This window comes from Macrotis lagotis, chromosome X, assembly GCF_037893015.1.
Source record: "Macrotis lagotis isolate mMagLag1 chromosome X, bilby.v1.9.chrom.fasta, whole genome shotgun sequence".
NCBI lineage: Eukaryota > Metazoa > Chordata > Mammalia > Peramelemorphia > Peramelidae > Macrotis > Macrotis lagotis.
Window position 1 is genome coordinate 256,727,071 of NC_133666.1, and position 15,799 is coordinate 256,742,869.

Below are 15,799 nucleotides of genomic sequence, written 5' to 3' on the forward strand. Positions count from 1 at the left end.
TACAACTCAGCAGGACAATAGAGAAAGAAAGGAGGTAGCTCCACTGAAGCCATCATTAAGTGCTGAGGGTAATTAGCATTTACTTAATTGGTAAAGAGAAGCTATAGTCATCACAAATTCTAATCTCTCAGTACCCACACTAGGGCTCACTTTAAAATTAGTTCAAAGACTTTTTTTCCCTTCTAGAAACTACTCTCAAGCCTAGAAAGTGACCACTAGGTTCCTTTGCTATACTGAGGGGAAAATTTATATTATAATCACAGTTTGAGATACTCAAAATATATTTCATATATGCTCTATTCATGATGAATGATTGTCTATGAGGTAGCAGGAGAAAAACAAATGAAATGGATCCCTACTCAAGTTGATTTTCAATTTTTGCTTCAACATTGCTTCCTATTTTTTTTTCCTAGAGATACCCACTAAAAGCCAAGCTGATGGATAATAGGGGGTGGGGGAGAATCCTTTTCTGGGTAGGAATGTTAATGAACAAAGAAATATTATTTTAATAATAATAATTTTATTGTTCACTATTCCAGTCACATCACACTCTTAGTGACCCCATTTGGGGTTTTCTTGGTACAGATACTGGAATGGTTTGCATTTCCTTCATCAGTTCATTTTACAGATGAGGGAACTGAGACAAACAGGGCTAAATAACTTGCTAGTAAATCACATAGCTAGTAAATGTTGAGGTAGGATTTGATCTCAGATTGTCCTGCCTCCAGGCCTGGTGTTCTGTCTTGTGTCACCTAGTTGCTGTAAGATCAGGATAGGAAACAACAATTTCCCTAGACCTTTGGAACAATGTTGTTGCTTATGAAGCTAATAATCAGAGAAATTCCAGTTCTAATACTTTTGACACACGTGACCTTGCCTAAGGCTTTTCATCTCTGTTGGCCTTATCTCAATTTTCTCATCTGTAAAATAAGATTGGATTACATCAACTTGAAGTCCCCTTCCAACTCCAAACCTCCAAATACTACTTCCTTGCCTTTGCAAAGGTTAAAATAAAACTATGACAGTAGGATAATTAAGACATCTTTTCTTCATTTAGAAAACTTCAGAGATTATCACAATGTGAGAAGCATCATCTATTTCAACCCCCCACATTTTACAGATAATGGAATTTGAGGCTCAGAGGCTACCTGATTTAAATAATCAAAGTTACCAGGCAACACAGTGAATCAGTGCCTGAAGGGGAGTCAAATTCAAATTTCCTATACCCCACAGACTCCCTAACTCTGGCAAGACAAGCTATCTAGCATCTTACATTATCTTATGGATAATAATGTTTGTCCTTCAATTTTGAAGAAGACCACTAGGGAGGTGATGCTATGACAAGCACATGAACTGGATTTGAATGAGGGGGTGCTATGCTAAGTCACCAGCCTCACTTTCTCCTCCAGACTCCTCTGGGTTCAAGTAACCAAATAGGAATCAGGACAACTGGAGATGGCCCTGGGTGCCAGGCAATTAGGGTTAAGTGATTTGCCCAAGGTCACACAGCTAGTAAATATCAGGCCAGTGCTCTATCCACTGTATCACACAACTCTTATGGATAAGTTCTTCCTTGATGACTAACTTGCCCTTTTTTTACAGCAGGAAAATGAGAAGTAAAGGAGAAAAGGAGGAAAACTGGAGGAAGGGAAATGGCCTCAACAGGGCAAAACTGCCCCCATTCAGAAACGGCTTTTGGGGGCAAGTGGGGTACTTCAATTCAGTTTCCAGCTCCATTTTTTATTGTACACATAGATTTTTTTTTTCTTAATCACAGATCTTCATGTGATCTTTCAATAAGTAACATTAGCAGGATTGATTTTCCCTATCCTTAGTTTTTTACTGCTTTGTTTGCTTTCTTTTTTTTTTTTAGATTAGTTATTATTTTATTGAAGCCATTGGGGAGGGGTGGCAGATCAGGGAACACTGCAGTAGATTTAGGGCCCATGAACCTGAGGTCTGTAAAGTTGTCTTTATTTTTTCCCTAATTTTTTGATAACTGCTTTTTTTTTGCCTTCCAACAATTTTTTTAAGATTTTATTTATTTTGAGTTTTACAATTTTCCCCCTAATCTTACTTCCCTCCACCGCAACCCCCACAGAAGGCAATTTGCCAGTCTTTACATTATTTCCTTGGTATACATTGATCCAAATTGAATGTGATGAGAGAGAAATCATATCCTTTAGGAAGAAACATAAAATATAAGAGATAGCAAGATCAGACAATAAGATATTGGTTTTTTTTTTCCTAATTTAAAGTTAATAGTCCTTGGTCTTTGTTCAAACTCCACAGTTCTTTCTCTGGATACAGATGGCACTCTGCTTTGCAGACAGCCCACAATTGTTCCTGATTGTTGTACTGATGGAATAAGCTAGTCCTTGAGGATCAAACATCACCCCCATGTTGCTGTTAAGGTATACAGTGTTTTTCTGGTTCTGCTCATCTCACTCGGCATCAGTTCATGCAAATCCCTCCAGGCTTCCCTGAATTCCCATCCCTCCTGGTTTCTAATAGAACAATAGTGTTTCATGACATACATAGACCAGTTTGCTAAGCCATTCCCCAAATGAAGGAGTTTACTTGCTTTCTTGAAGAAGTTTCATTAATTTAGTCAGTAGTGACTGTTTTTTTTTCTGAAGTTCCCCCTTGTTTCCCCACCTCAACATTTATGAATTTGAAAATAACCTTCTCTGAATGCCTTAAATATACTGCAACTCTTAATTCCCCCAAGGCTTCTCTTGAAGTTTAATATCCTTATGCTGTAGTATGTGAGTCTCTCTTCCTCTCCTGATTTCTGCCCAACCATGGCCATTAGTGACAAGTGCTCCCATCATTCTCAATCAGGGCTGCCCTGTCAGTCAGGAATAGATCTGGTACATATTATTATGCATGTAGGCTTCTGGGAACAGACAGAAGGTTTTATTCTCCAGTTTCCAATGACACTATCAGAGAGAACAGATAGGTAGTAGTGGCACCAGCTGATGTTTCTAATGTTTTTTCTGAGGATAGGCACATGAACTAGGAAACCACACAAATAAGCAAAGAGATCTAACTAGTAATTATAGATATATTCACTTAATAGCAATGGAGAAAAGAAAAGTGGCAGGAAAAACTAGGAATGATTTTTATAGCCCCCTACCATGTGGGTCCCTAGAAAACTTCTCTAATCTGAAAGCACTCTCTGGATTAGCATCTACCTCAAATTTTAGTTAATGAATCCCCAGTAAGGTGTATATTTTTACTAGCCAGTGAAATATGAAACAAATGGGCATTTAATTAAACAGCATAAGAAATAAGGTAAAAAAAGAAGATTCTCCTTCATAAATATTTGATAGACACTCTTCCATGGGTTACCATATTATAAATAGGGGGATGATACATGCATGCCAGGAACACAACTGCATGGCTTATATGCAAAGAAAATGCCTTTGAGTAGAGAATATGCAAGCCTACATGGCCAGAGTATCTTAGACCTACAATAATGCAAAGCCATCATATGGTGATGTCATTATGCTTCTCTGTGCTAGGCACTGTCTCCAGTGGATATTCTATTGTTTCTGCTGGATGTTATACCCTAGCTGTTCTTTGTGTTGCCTGGTCTAGGTAACCTGACTGTTCTTTTGGTGGCCAAGCTGCTATCTTCTGAGGTTCAGCTATTTAGCTTCTATAATATAGCTTTTCATTGTATGGTGTGGTAGCTATAGAAATTCTCCACTGCCAAGGAAAGGTAAACTTTTAGTGTATTGCCTAGGGCTAACCACCACTGTTCTTTTGGGATAATCTTTTGGGAGGGAGTTGGGGATTTGTGAGACAATGGGGTTAAGTGACTTGCCCAAGGTCATACAGCTAGTAAGTATCAAGTGTTTGGAGTCAAATTTGAACTCAGGTATTCCCAAGTCCTAGCTGGTGCTCTAACCAGCTACTTTCCTCTCCTACTCTTTTGAATAGAGCCAACAGGCATATATTGACTTGATATTAGAAAATTCCTTTTAATGCCTATTTAAATTGCTAGTTGTGATTTTTCCATTCCCCCCAAAACCAATTTCAGGGATAATGCCCTCTAAATCTCATAGGATTTATTCTGGATCTGAGGTAATCAAGCTCTTCCATTGCCCTTGCTTCTCCTCAATTGACATGCAAATAAATTTAGGCATGAGAACAAAAAGGACTGGAGGAAACTGACAAGCCATCTGCTTCCCCCCACACACTACCCATCCACCCATTCATTCTACACCTCTATTTTTTTATGTATACCTGATACAAAATTGATTGCAAACTTTATTTATACCATGTATACAACTTAGAATTTTTAGATTTTTTTAAACCATGATGAGTTCATGAAACTTTCTCCCAAGAAGTAAAAGAATTATAATTTTTTTCAATGAAGATACATCTTCTAAAGTATTGCTTTGGTCATTAGAAACATGAGGATTGAAAAGAAATGGCTTCAACATATATTTACAGCTTCATGAATTTTAGGGGCTTTTGTTGTCTGGTAATTTTCAGTTAACTTTTTTGAAACCCCTTTGGGTCTCAATACTGGTGTTGTTTACCATTTTTTTCTCTAGCTCATTTTATAGATGAGAAAACTGAGGCAAACAGTTAAGTGACTTGTCCAGATAGTAAGTCAAGCAACTAGGAAATATCTGAGACCAGATTTGAACTCAGCAAGATGAATCTTCCTGACTTGAGGCCTGTATCTATCCACTTGGCAACCTAATTGCCCTTGAGGGACTTTGACAAACTTTAATTTCATAACAGACAATCTCACATCCCACTTTCTATTGCTACTCAGTAAGGTTACAAATATGATGGAAGATCACAAAAATGGATAAACAACAGATGTAAGGCCTGGAGGAAACAAAATATGGGGGAAAGGCTGGCAGGTTTTATTGCTCTTGTAACTCTGAGCTGATCAAGTTGAAGTAGCTGCTTAGGCCTGTTCCACAACTTTCTAAGATCTTTCAAAACTCAGATCTTTGGGGAGATCAGCCCTCAACTATTTCAGGAAACAACTCCAAGAAAACAGTATTACTTGACCTTGGCTGTATTTTACACAATGATCACTGTATTTCTGTTAGGCATAATCATAGTCTCCTTTCCATTCCTGTGCTTTAAAACCCAAGCTAAGTTCATGTGGTTATGTGAGAAAGGCCCTTTTCAGGCTTCAGTTCTGTACAGAACTTCCATGCTAGGACAACTCAGAAAATGTAAAAAACTATGCTGCCAAAAAACCAGGCAAACTTGACCCCAAAGCCTCTCTGAACTTTGGCTTCCTAGATGTATACAATGGTAAGAACCATCATACCAGCAAAGCCTGTCTCATGTGACTGCTATGAAAACTGAGTATAACAACTGTAGTTAAAGGAGAAATATTTGTCTAACTTTTTTTTTAGGTTTTTGCAAGGTAAATGGGGTTAAGTGGCTTGCCCAAGGCCACACGGCTAGGTAATTATTAAGTGTCTGAGACTGGATTTGAACCCAGGTACTCCTGACTCCAGGGCTGGTGCTTTATCCACTTAGGCTGGCCACCCAGTGGCCCCTGTCTAAACTTTTAAAATTGCTTGTTTCTGGGCCTTGGATTCCCTCTCCATTATTCAGCATAATCCTGTCCTCAAATGTAAATTAACTAAAATAATAGAAAGGAACCTCCACCCATTTCCCCCTACCCCCTCCTCTACTTTCCTGGTTTTTAGACTCACAAGGTGGTTATCTAACTCCAGTGGCATCTGGGTGGGTTACTCTTTGACCTCCTCCCCCTCACTCCTCCCTGCACTGGAGGTGAGCAAGAATCTCTGTAAAAGTTTGGGCAACACCTTCCTCCACACTGGATTCCTGTGGGTTCAAGCCCAATCACATCCTGTGGCTGTTTCTTCTCCTTTCTTCTTTTTCTTTAAGCTCTTTAACCTTAACTTTTTAAATTAGCCCCTGTCCTTTGAGGAGTTCACTATCTTACTGCCTCACCAGAGAGCCTAATATGTAAGCTGTTTGTGGTCAACCATGAACTTTATTTAGTAACATGCGAACTTTGCGGTAACTGTGAATTAAAATCTAAGTCTTTCGTACCTCCTAAATCAGATGACTAAGTATTTTTCATTTAGAACAAGTCCCCTTTCTCTGAAGTCACCCCATTTTTCACATCATCATCATCATCATCATCATCATCACCACTATCACAGATCAGGTACTATATGATAGGTTCTTTTGCAGTGGCAGAAACTGAGACAAGCAGAGATTGAGTTGTACTTTGAAATTGCTTGAGACCAGATTTGAACAATGATCTTCCTTATTCTAGGACTGATGCTCTATTCACTCTGCCATCTAACTAGCCCCAAATGATGTATAGGGAATATTTTCCTAATCTTTAGTTACTATATCATATCAACTATTATTTTTATCACTATAAACATAAAAACAAAATACTTTTATATTTGTGATCACTAAGACAACTAGACAGTCTTTAATATATAAAAAAAGGAATTATAAAATGACAAAATTCAAATGTACATGGGGTTGTAATAGTTCTGAAAGGGACAAAGTATAATCCATCTGGAAACATTTCATTTTCTTATAACAATAACACAAGTTATTTCATCATTTCACAAATATCCATAAAGTCAAATCCTGAAATTTATGGATTATATATTGTATATGTACATGTATATAGAAAAAGTGAAGACCATCAATACAGAAAGTTTTAAATTATGAACTCCACTTGAGTTTTCTATGTTGCTAGAAGGTAGTATTTTTCCTTCTCAAAAAAGCATCAGTTTGATGAAGGGAGTTTCTACATATAATAAATAATAAACCTCATTTACTTAGCAATTTAGCAAAATAAAATTATTTATGTAGTGCTTTACTTATATCATTTGGTCCTCCACAACCTTGTGAGATGGTTGCTTTTTATTTAACCTCTATTTTCTTGAAAACAAAACTGAAGGCTCAAAAAGTTTGGATGCCTTACTCGGGTTCCAATAAGTGTCTGAAGGGGTATTTGAATCTGATTATTATCTTGTTTGCCCTTTGTTCTCAAAGAAGACCATAACATCAAGAAGGTGATGCCATGTTATATAAGGAAAGGGGGGAGGGGGAGGGGGGAAGGAGCAGCTGTGCTAAGTCACCAGCTTCACATTTTCCTGAGTCCAGTAGCCAGATATGGAGCAGGAAGACTGAAGATGATTCTGGATGTGAGACTATCAGGTTTAAGTGACTTGCCCAAGGTCACACAGCTAATAAGTCAGAGGTCAGATTTGAAATTAGGGCCTCCCAACTTCAGAACCAGTGCTCCACTCATTGTGCCCTGGACCAAGGTTTTCTTAAGTTTACAATCAGCAGTGTACCCACTAAAGATTAATTTTTTAAATATCAAAAAAAGTTTTGATCATTTTTTGATGGAAATGTCTTAAAATTCTATTATATTTATTGTTTCAAATTTATGTATTGTATCTATTCCCAAAAGGATAAAAATGAGGGCCATTGAATTTCTTAAAATAAAAAATTTGAAAAAAAGTTCAGATCTTTGCCGACCAATGTTTGTTTTGTTTAATTTAAATGGAAATGGTTAAAATAAAAATTTCCTAGCCCTGTTAGTATTAAAAATAGAGAATTTATGGAATTTAATGTTTTCTTATATATATATCATTATGAAAATAAATCATCTACTATCTTATATAGTAATACTTCTAGTGGCCATGAAGGTGAGAGTGCTCTACTGGTTTATCTCTACATAGAATATACTCATATCATTAAAACTTTTGAGGCTTTATATCTGTTTTGAGTAGCTAGATTTTCTGTCTTTTTCCTTGATTTTATATTGTCAGTTGTAACTTTTACTCACTGTAAATGTGTCTGCCCTTAACAGCTTTCGTTTTAATTTACTCCTTCTAATCTGCTGTGGCCTTCAAAACCAGTTTATTATTGTAATGGGTCTTTGCATGGGTGTATACCTAGACCCCATAAGATGGAAGCATCCACCGGAGCCTGTGTTTGTGAGAATCAATGTATGGTGGATATTCTGTGTTATTCCATTATGGGGTGGGGAGGGAGCCTCCTCTTTCTATTGACTGTATAGTTGGAACTGCCTGTGAAGCAGTTTCTCTCTCTCTCTCTCTCTCTCTCTGAGTGGAGTCATTTACTCATAGCAAGAGCACCAAGTAGTAACTTAATGGGTTGGGGTTGGGGTGGGATTTGGGAATGAGAGGATGAGGAATGGTAGAAGGCTTGTCTCCCCTTTATTCTCTGTGGACCCCAAGAAAGAGATTAGTGGTTTGGTCTTGTTTTGTTTGTCCTTTCCAGTTCTAGGTGTAGAAAGTACTATATATCCAACCTAGAGATTAAGCCATAAGGACCTTGGAGTTCAAAATTCCAAGCTGGATGATACTGCCAACACCACAGAAAAACTCTGAACAGAAACAACCCCAGGGGAGACTTAGAACTTGGAGGGACTGATGTACTAGGAACTGAGTTAAAAATTGTTAAAAATAAAAAAAATTGTGAACCTCATTTCCCTCCTCCAAAGTGGTTTTTCTGAGGAGGGGGGGGTGTATCAGTAGATTAGGAAATGTTTGCTTTTGCTGTATCTTTGGGGAAAATACTCCTTTGTAAAAACTAATCTGATTTAAACAATTAAATGGAAGTGGGGAACCTTAGTTCCTAATAGGGAACAATTCAGTAGGGCTTAAACCAGTGACAGAGAGGAGGGATTCCATCCCTATCTCAGGGCACAGGAGAACACTATAGGGAAGAGGTGAAACTGTAACTACCCTAGCCTTCAGGTAGTTGGGGCAAGATTTAGCACTGCTATACTAAGACTGTAGTCAACCAATAAAGAGACTATAAATGAGGGCCCAAAGGACCATCCTATGACTAAAGGGCAGAAGTTTACTTTGTTTTAAAAAAAGAAAAAGTTGTTCAGAGGCTCTTTTTGTCTCATTCCTGTTAATTGGTTATTTCATATATGTGAGGCTATCAAATACTTGCCCTTTAAGTAAAAGAGATGTAAATACATGTATCTATTTTGTACTATCACGACCTTTCTGAAATAATGATTCCTGGTCTTTTGTTCAGAATAACCCAGCTAGAGAACCATACAAGATGTATAAAAAAAAAAAAAGTTAATTTTATACTCAACTAACAGTAGACTGCCTTCCCTCCTACACTCCTCAAGTAGAAAGTTTTGGATAAATCCAAACTTAGTTTTCAGTTGATCATATTTTGGTTGATCTCATCAGTGTCATTTTCAGATACTCTAATATTATAAAATATATAACATTTTCCTGAATTTAAAATGCTCACAATTAAAATTAAAACATAATTACATATTTTATGAAGGTTTTCTTTTTTAATAAATGGGATAGAAAGTAAATATTTGCAAACTGAAAAAATTGAATTTTTAAAAATAAAAGTATATTCAAGATCTGTTTCTGCTTCTAGAGTTTAATTAAGACTCTCTAGTGCTCTGTATACTCTAGCTTAATGGGACAAAGGAAATAGAACTTCCCATGCCTTCCCCGGGAAAACTATTACTTATTTTGAGATTTTCTTTGTGCTCTACTAAATTTCCTGGATTCTCAAATACCATGGCCAGTGGAAAGCAAGCACTAGTACAAAAGTTGTTCTACCAAGCTGGATATGAATCTTATGACAGACTGTTGCCTAGCTAAGTCTGGAGAGGTTCAGGAGAAGGTTGGTCACCAAATGGGTGATGACAACTCAAGAAGAGATTAGACAAACTGGGCTGTTGGGACACCCTAGGATTTTGCCCATTGTCATCTTCAGGTAATGACATCTATGACATCTTTTTCTGATTCATTTTCCCCTCCAACTCTTGAGTTTCTCTGTTCCCCATTGAACAGTAATAGCTGTAGCAGGGGAGCTCTGGTTACTAGTTAACTTTCCCATGTGGTGCTAATTCTAATAATGCTCTGTCTCTACCATAGTGTACCCCAAATAAGCATTCACACAAAGAATAACCCATAGTGCTAAGGTGGGGGTCCTCTAGCTCTGATGGAAAGCTGGACCCCAGTAGGGTAGCATGAGCTATGCAAAAAAACCACCTCTTAAGAGTGTCCTCATTGGGGGGGGCGGGGAATGGAGCAACTCTTCAGGAGTGGTGTCCTAACTGCTTTGAACTGGTCAATCTCGCAGAATTCCAAGAAGTACACCAAAATAGTGTGTTCTTTAGCTCTCCTGGAGAGCTGGAACTTTACCAGGTGGCGAGACACTCCACCAACAGCCCATTCTCTGGAACTGGCACTTCTCCCTCCCTGAACCTGGGTGGGTGGGGGGGAGGAGAGAAGGAACTCAAACTGCTATCAGTCAAATTGGAAGGGATAGGCTTAATAAAGAGGGGGTCGAGGACATTTCTCATCTTCCAGAGTCCAAGGGCTTTGAACAATCTCTTGACTAGCTTGCCAATGAATGTTGCCAGAAAGAGGGCAGCTGTGATTCATTTAGTGAGGAAATACCAGAACTCTTTTACCCAGGGAGTTACACAGGATGCACTAATGGCTTACAAATTATCACAAAAAGTTCTCAAGTTGGGTCAAGCTGATTAGCAGGAGTTAAAGAAAAGAAAGGCTAAAGTGAAGGGGAATCGGGTTTAGGTATTTCAATGAGGTAAGAGTCAGATGAGAACAACGGAAGAGGATTATTCAAGTTAAAAAGATGAGTTTCAGGGGAGGCTTAGGTGGCGCAATGGATAGAGCACCAACCCTGGAGTAAGGAGTACCTGAGTTCAAATTCGACCTCGACACTTAATTACCTAGCTGTGTGGCCTTGAGCAAGCCACTTAACCCCAACTGCCTTGCAAAAAAAAAAAAAGATTATTTTCTTAGAAGGTAATAAAGTTAAACAAAAAGCCAATTACAAGCTGGGAAAGAAAGTGAGTTTCTAAGGAGATGGTCAAGGTTAAACAGACAGTTACAAGTTGGGAAAGGAGGTGAGTAATAAAGTTAAGCAAAAAGTGATGGTTGAGAGATGAGCTAAGTTAAAAAGGAAATGAAAGGAAACTTGGATCAACATAGAACAGCATCATGGTGCTGGGAACCACATTGGTCCAGCAGCATGGAACTAGATCATGTGGATCCATCCAAGTGTAGAGAAAGATAGGGGAGAAGAGACCAGAACAGCCCTGCTGGGAGTACAACAGGAAAAGAGAGAACTTACCCAGGAAGGAGTTGCTTATACCCTTAGGTGGAGCTTTCCACTGTGTATGCCAGAGGGGAAATTTCTGAGGAGTGGCTAATACCTGATTTAAGGCAATAGCATGAGCATCCTTCCTTAGCAGAAGCATGCTTGGCATCTATTGGCACCATTCATGTTTCTGCCCCAAGGGCATGGCCAAGGTCGGACACGGATTACTGGAGGGGGTTTCTAAAAGTCAATTAACAATACAGGAAAATTACAAGACTCATTTCCAATACAAAAGGCTATAACATTTCTTTGTGTCTAGAGCTTCCCTGCAACATTTATCTTCTGTCCTTTGTCCCCATTGCCCTCTACTGACACCGGCAATAAGGGAAAAATATCTCAGAGGACTGAGGAAGTGAATCTGAAAGTCTCCTCAAACCTGGTTTGAGGAAGATATGCATGATGGTTGTGGGGTGGATGATCTTAGATGTCTCTTTTCCTTAATCTAAATATATATTCCTATTATTTTATGGAGAACTAAAATGATGGTTTGGCTTATTACAGATGAAACTGAAGTTACAAACAGGTTGGGTTGTAGAAGGGGAGAAAAATTAAACTCTACATGACTGCCCTTTAAATTCTTTCTTGTATCAGGAAGTAATTGGAAAACAATACTTTTTTTTTAGGTGTAGAAAACTAGTAATGAATGGCGCTCCCCAGAGTTTGTACTGAGTCCCTGAGTCAGGAAAATGCAGCTTACTACAATTAATTTAGAAGTTATTAAATAAGGACTTAATTTGCTAAATAAATAACTTTTGCTCACCCACCAGAAGACTTTTCTCATTTCTTTCCCTCAACTGCAATTTCTATAATCATTCTTTTAAGCCTTTCATGCCAAAAAACTTACCCAGGAAGGAGTTGCTTATACCCTTAGGCCTCATTCACCTCATTTGCCTCATTCACCTCATTTGCCTCTACGCCACAACCATACTATCAGTTACAAAGACATTCAGGGTGCCTGGGAAGAGACTTCCACTAAAGGACCAACAATGACCCAGATAGAAAATCTTGTCTGTCTCTCTCACTAGTGAAATTAACTGAACATTCAGGTTCTCACTGACATTAATGGAGAGTCACATTGAAGTAAACAAATATGAACACAAGTCAACATTGTTGAGACCTACATATATCTATGTATATGGCCTTTGTATCAAAACATGAAGAGTCTGATTGTAACTGCTGTCAATATGCAGTTATACATATGTAATATGTAGGTGTGGCTGAAAAACCTAATGCTTTTCATATGCATTACATGCTTTTCTTATGTATAACATGCTTTGTTTCCCACACATCCTCCTTACAAGTGAAGAAGACTCTGGGATTTGAAGATCAGCCCTCTGACTTGTTCCAGAATGAAGATTTCTTACCTTAGCTCTTCCTTCTATTTCTAGTTGAACCCCAGATGCCCATTCCACCTAGCCACCTACCAGGACACTTGGGACCAACCAGCATGGATATTTAGTTCTCTAATAAGCTTCTTCTCTACCTCTACTGCCAAACTCATACTTTTTTTGCCTCTGGACCAAGGAATACTAACTGAATTGATATTTATGGGAATTAGAGAAAGGAATAGAATAGGAATTGGAAAACCATTTTCCCTTCCCACCCTGACCTTACTCAGAATTCACTTGAACATCTCTTATCCTTAATCCCCACCAAATGGTTACTAAACACTCGTCTCACCCCTACAGGAAGATACCGAGAACAATCACTTTTTTCCCTATCTTTAGGCCCTTTCTTCCTCTACAATAGTTATGTGCCTAGGATTTTCTAGCCTTCCAGCTACAAGGTGGACAGGACTGTTTATAATAATTCAGCAAGCAGAATCACCAACTGTAATCATTTCATTAAGACTGAGGACCACCTGGCCTTACCATCTGTCCTGCTGTTACTCCCTAAGGACAACCAGACATCCATCTGCTCAACTATTGTATCTTCAGATCTCTCTCCTCCCCCCAACCCCCTACCATATTGCCATTTTCTTTAGAAATATATCCTAGGGCCCTCTGGGTCTTGCCATGTACTCTGGCATAGGAATCCATAGATTCCTGGATCTTTCCACCTGCCCTAAAGCAAAGTTCTTCCATAAATGTTGTCTCCCCAAATAGAGCAACAACAAGGATTGTCTTGTTTTTATATTCGCCCTTCCAACCATTTCTCTCTCTCTCTCTCTCTCACCCTTCCCAACCCTACCCCTCTTTCCTTACTGTTTAGCTCATAGTAAGTGCTTAACAAATTGTTTTTTATTTATTTCTTAATAAATGTGTTCAATCATTACCATTGTTAATAGGAAGGATATCATAATTTAGTGCCTTATAGATCCATTCTGGAGCCATGGGAATGGGAAATGGTCATTAGGTCCCAGGAACAAGAAAGCTAGATTACTCATTCTTCATGTTAGACTTCATTTTTCCCTTGAAAATTTGATTTATATATGAAGCAGCACAACAGAGAGAATAGCCTACTGGTGGACAAACCCAAGTTTTAGCAAGGTAGTTCATCATTTGTTAAGTTCACAAGAGTAGTTGATTACCTCCATGGCCCTGAAGTGGGCCATGTTCGAATATCAGGTTTCAATTGCACTGCAACTCTACAAGCATGAGTTACTTTGGTAGTAAAGCTAGTAAAGACTTTAGATGTCTTTTAGTTCAATATCTTTATTTTAAAGGTTAAAGAAGTGAGGTCCAGAAAAGTCACCCAGATAGTAAGTTGCAAAGTCAAATTCTTCTGGGTCTAATTCTAGTGTTCTTGCCATTGAACTGCACTATGCCCATAGACCCTCTTCAAGAATGACCAAAAGAAAAAAAGAAAAAAGAAAAAAATGACTCTTGTTGATGTTTCATGTTTCCACTCTCATTGGTGGTATAAGATTCTATGGGAGGACATACCTGTTTGTGTGTGTGTGTGTGTGTGTGTGACACACACACACACAGAGGGGGGCGGGTTTACCTTGTTGTTTATTTCCCCATATTGTTTAATTGTCTTTTGAATGAATTGTGCTTACTGGTTTGGTAAAAGAGATGAAGTCAGAGGTTCAAATTTGAATCTGGAGATAGTTTTCCAGGGAGAGGATATGATCAAGAGGTATAATTCTTGTAATTTCTATCAATACCTTGCTCTATTTTATATTTAAATGTCCTAAAATACTTATCAAGTAGATGGAGGAAGGAAGAAAATGGCTGCATCTTCCATATTTTCCACCCCCCAACTCTATTGCTTTTTGTATCAAAGATGTATATAATTCAATCCAAAATGATATAGACCATTCTGGAAAATGGCATACCTAACTCTAAAAGGTCTCTGAATGTTTCATGGAGCCAATGAAGCTATGTCTATGTCTATGTTCATGGTGGTAGGAGAATAAAGTCCAAGAATTATTTCAACTTATTGGACTTTTGGTTTAAATAAATAATTTATCTACATAAAATATTGCCTACTTGGAAGGACTGATAATTTAGGTCTCTGCCCAGTGACTGCTGGTGGCCTGCACTGATACTTTAAATTTATAATTATAAGGAGTAATTATACTATCATATACAGAGTCTGAGAGCTCAAACAATGCTTCATATGATTTGTCTTTTGGTAACAAATTCACCTGCATTTCTGATGATCTGTGAAATAACATACCTTTCCGATGAAACTGAAGAGATCCTAGCAGACATATTGATTTTAGCATCTCTGTGGTGTACATTTCTAAGCAACACTGCAACTGAATGTAAAGCCTGCAGATTTCTGGATGAATTTCACCATCTTCTGGGCTGTAACAAAAAGAAGGTGGAAAGCTGTTAATACCCGTAAGGTTTCACTTCTCAAACTTCAGTCCCACTTAACAGAGAAGTGTTACTCAAGGAGGATTCCTGAAAGCATTTAATCTATAGTATCCAGTCTTATAAACAAATACTGCTGACACATTTCTCACTAAAAGTGCCCTTATGAGTAACAGCTCTTAAACAAGCTTCCCAAGGGTTTCTTTTTTCCCTGCAGTAATATGGGTAATTTAAAATTATAAAGTTTTAAATAATTTAAATGCCCAGGCATTTCTGGACTTAAAAAAAAATCTCTATTCCTGAAAAATTCCCTAGTCTTCCATGAACCACTTGTAAAGATGCCTCCCCTTTCCCCAACTAAATGAAGTGGAATCAAGTTTTGGAGGCTACTATACTAGAGTCATATTTCTTTTTATCTCCTTTCACATATTCTAGATTCCAACTAAATTGTATTACTTAATGTTCCCAGAACCTGACATCCCATCTCTTTTCACCTCTGCCTATTGGCACAAGCTGTCCTCCAGACTTGGAATGTCCTCCTTTCTTATTTCTACTTCTCAGAATATTTATTTTTCTTCATCATTTAGCTCAGCATTTTACTACAGAAGTCTTTCTAGATTCCTCTGTTTCTCAGCAATTTCTCCTTCCTCAAATTATCATATGGATATAAAACTAAAGGTTTATTCAAAGATCTTCCAATTGAATGTAAGTCACTTGAAAGCAAGGTCTCTTTTTGTTGCTTTTTCTTTGTATCCCCAATGTTTTGGACACTTAATAAACCCTTGCATTTGAATTTAATTTAATCAAAAATAATTATGATGATTTTTCAACACAATGCTCCT

General features: G+C 38.0%; 1 protein-coding gene across 4 annotated transcripts in view; it reads right to left on the reverse strand.

Annotated features, from left to right (window-relative positions):
- RGS7BP (regulator of G protein signaling 7 binding protein) overlaps nt 1-15,799 on the reverse strand; it is a 122,609-nt gene that overhangs the window by 37,861 nt on the left and 68,949 nt on the right. For all 4 annotated transcript variants that reach the window (XR_012471219.1, XM_074199619.1, XM_074199621.1 and 1 more), the window contains exon 3: nt 14,818-14,948. Coding sequence is in view for 3 of the 4 variants with exons in the window: in XM_074199619.1 (XP_074055720.1) it covers nt 14,818-14,948 (131 nt within the window). In the remaining variant the exon portion in view is untranslated. The remainder of the gene's footprint in view (nt 1-14,817; nt 14,949-15,799) is intronic.